Here is a 3,331-nt window from a genome sequence, read left to right on the forward strand (position 1 = left end):
TCAAAGTTGTAATCTAGTCATTTTTGGAAAATAGTGTCTAAGAAGAAACATACTTTAATGTAAAATAATAAAATATATTGTACAAATATGCAATCGAAAAATATTTATTTCCTTAAAAAAATTAATTTATTATGTGTATTTATTTAAAAACTGCTAAAAAATAATTATTTATTGTAAATAAAAGATAGAAAAAAACTTTGTTGTTAATTATAATATCCTAGAATTCAACTAATATCCCACAATTTCAATTGTAAAATTAAAATATCAAGATAAAAGGAAATTTTTCGAAGTATTTTGATCTTTAACCTTTAAAATCGTAATTTGTCCCCAATATATGCATACTTCAATTATTTGGAAAAATAAAATAATACGCATCATGGAAGATTTTCACAATATGTATTAATATAGTATATCCAAATTATAATTAGTAATTATATATATATAGCAACTAATAATTATACTCTTCTCTGTTTTCGTGGTCTTGGTGGATTATAACTTACTCTGGTATCATCAGTAATTGATACAATGTTTAACCCCACCATTTGAAAACCTTTTATGGAAGACTGAAACCAGTAAAATTTTTAATATGCGAATATATTATATGACAGCAGTGATAATAAATTATATAGTACATAAAAAATAAGAATTAATTTTTATAAGACACTCACCATTCTACCAGCTCCAATACCTTGTACTCGTATCCTCAATGTATTAACACCATATTCAAGAACACGCTAAAAAATAGATGAATATATTTTAAAGATAAATACATACATGTATTTTTTTGTTATTTAGCACGTGTCATATTTTACATACAAAAATTTTAACACAGATCATATTCAATGTATGCTTACGTTACCCAACGTTATAGCTGCTTGTTGAGCAGCAAGATTTGTTCCTTTCTTAGCATTCTTAAAACCTTCTGTACCTGCTGAATGCAACAATAATACTTTACCCTTAAAATTTGTAAAAGTCATAATTGTATTGTTAGGAGTTGATTTTATATTAACAATATGTAATTCTTTATATGGTACACCATTAAACAGTCGATTCGGTGTATCTGCATCAGGAAATAGATGTTCCCTAAAACATAATATAAGTATAGATAAAAATAATTTCCTGCATAATCAATAGCAAGAAAGATTAATATTGTTTAAAGCATATACTTAATGAACATAATGGCAAATTTTTTTACTCATACAATCAAGGTAACATATTAAAATTGATCTAACACAACTTAAGATTGTTATACAAAACTAAAACACGTTGTATAAGCTAAAATGTTACTCTAATTAATGAAATTAATACTTACTGTTGATCAAGATTGGCCATTTCGGGAATAGTTTCTCCTTCGACCAATCCATATTTTGAATTACCGACTTTTACTTTTTCATTTTTTAATCGAATTTCTTTGCTGCATAAATGAGTGGTATAAATATTCCTTGAGGTTATGATACTCAAACGCGCAAATGCCGAGGTTACTTGATCATCGATTAATACGCTTTTCTGTAATCTAGGAAATTTCGTCAGCCTTAGCATGGATTTAATCATTTCGATTAATTAGCCAGGCGATTTTTCAACGTTTTATTCAAGAGGAACCAAGGAATAGTATCAGAGCACAAGAAGATAAATAGACACAGCTGCAATAATAATCATAATAATCACTAAACTATTGCCATCTCTATGCTTCTCGTAGAACTGCGAGTACCAATACCGGCATTACCGGCACAGTATAACGCGGAATGCATCAAAACAGCTAGTTTATCGATTCCTGGCGACCTCTCGAACGCAGTTAGACTGAACTATCGAAAGGACCGGTCGGTATTTCCGAGATTTTCGAATTTGATTACCGATTTGCATGTCAATTTGACGAAAATTATAATTAAGCTTCAAACATTCGAAAATTGTACTCACTCAATATTTTATATATTATTTATTATAATGCGCACGATACATCAAAATTGTATATAAAACAATAAATTAATAAACCTTGCGATCACTTTTATCGAATTTGTTACGTCCATAGATACAATTAATATCTCTTCCTCATAAGTATAAATATTAACATTATTAACTATTATTAGTGTTATTTACTTAAATTTTATTACTATTACTGTTAACAGTAAAATATATGCAGTCTTTAATCACTCGCGTATGAGCATTCATCGATTAAAAAATAACGTTAATAAACGTACGTAATAAAATTTTATAAAATATCAAACAATCGATAAAGCAGAAAAATAGAAGAATTAATTGTTTCTTCAATTCATTATATTGATTACACATTACTACATCAATATATCGCACGCAAATGTACGTGCAAATTTTCTAATCTACTAATCTTTTATATTAGATATCTAAACTTAACTCTAAGAACTCGATCATATTGTTAGTTCATATATAATCCCTGATTCAAATCGAAGTATAAAACTTGTATATAAAACAAATATTATATGAGTCAAACGTCAAAAGGAGGTAACAAAACTGTAATTTTTAAATTTGTTTTTGGCGATAAAGAGTCGACTAGTTTGAACTACATTATCGCTTATACTTTAATCGTGGAAAAGGAGTTTTAAATTTGTAAAGACAAAAATATACTTGTATGAAACATAATTGATAAAGACGACTTTAGGATCCCCTTAATTGTTATGTACTAACTATACACGTAGTAAACATTTTTAAAAATTAAGAATTCACCTTTTTGTGGAAAACATTTCTCTCGAGTATGAAAATTGTACGAAACATTTTGTTCCGAGATGAGAGTTATTAAGATTTAAGAATTTAACTGCTTAATTGAATCAGTGAAAAAGCAACACTATTTTAAGAAGTTAACTTGAAAAGAAAACCATGCACTTCATCGTAATAATTAATGTACATTGATTACATTTGTGCATTTAATTACAAGTAACATAATATTACACATCAAGTTACCTCGAAATAGGTAATAATTTGAATCTATAAGAGAACTAAAATGTATTAGAAATTGTATTGAATTGGTAACATGATTCAATTTCAGATAAATGATCTCAAATGTAAAATATCTTCTATATGTATAAATAATAACAATGACAATTTCCGTGCTTCAAATTCATTATCATATTATTCAACTTTTGTTATTTGTGCTATCCATTTGCATATTATTTGCATATAAATTAATACAGTCCATTCTAAAAACAAAAATCCGTATTAAACAAAAATGTCGTTGAAACTTTGATGAAAGAAATTTAAAAAAAGGTTCTCACTTCTTTATTTCATTACACATGTAGATATAGCAATATTTCGTAAAATTTAATAAAAATTATTCATACATATGATCTAGTCTACATTTCTA

General features: G+C 26.8%; 1 protein-coding gene across 1 annotated transcript; it reads right to left on the reverse strand.

Annotated features, from left to right (window-relative positions):
- Positions 1 to 455: 455 nt before the first annotated feature.
- On the reverse strand, positions 456 to 1,645 carry mRpS11 (mitochondrial ribosomal protein S11). Its single transcript, XM_018541358.1, has 4 exons — positions 1,313 to 1,645; positions 855 to 1,083; positions 669 to 734; positions 456 to 563 (listed from the first exon to the last, which is right to left on the reverse strand). The coding sequence occupies exons 1-4, from the start codon at positions 1,549 to 1,551 to the stop codon at positions 456 to 458; spliced, it is 642 nt and encodes a 213-aa protein (XP_018396860.1). The 5' UTR covers positions 1,552 to 1,645.
- Between the last annotated feature and the right edge of the window lie 1,686 nt (positions 1,646 to 3,331).

The sequence above is a fragment of the Cyphomyrmex costatus genome, unplaced genomic scaffold (assembly GCF_001594065.2).
Source record: "Cyphomyrmex costatus isolate MS0001 unplaced genomic scaffold, Ccosl1.0 scaffold281, whole genome shotgun sequence".
NCBI classification, from domain to species: Eukaryota; Metazoa; Arthropoda; class Insecta; order Hymenoptera; family Formicidae; genus Cyphomyrmex; species Cyphomyrmex costatus.

What these genes read in the sequence shown, in the direction of transcription:
- mRpS11 (XM_018541358.1), bottom strand. Translation starts at nt 1,551, where the DNA reads ATGATTAAATCCATGCTAAGGCTGACGAAATTTCCTAGATTACAGAAA. An exon ending in CAGCTATAACGTTGGGTAAC is followed by an intron (nt 735 to 854) that starts GTAAGCATACAT and finishes TCTATTTTTTAG; the next exon opens with CGTGTTCTTGAATATGGTGT. An exon ending in GTATTGGAGCTGGTAGAATG is followed by an intron (nt 564 to 668) that starts GTGAGTGTCTTA and finishes TACTGGTTTCAG; the next exon opens with TCTTCCATAAAAGGTTTTCA.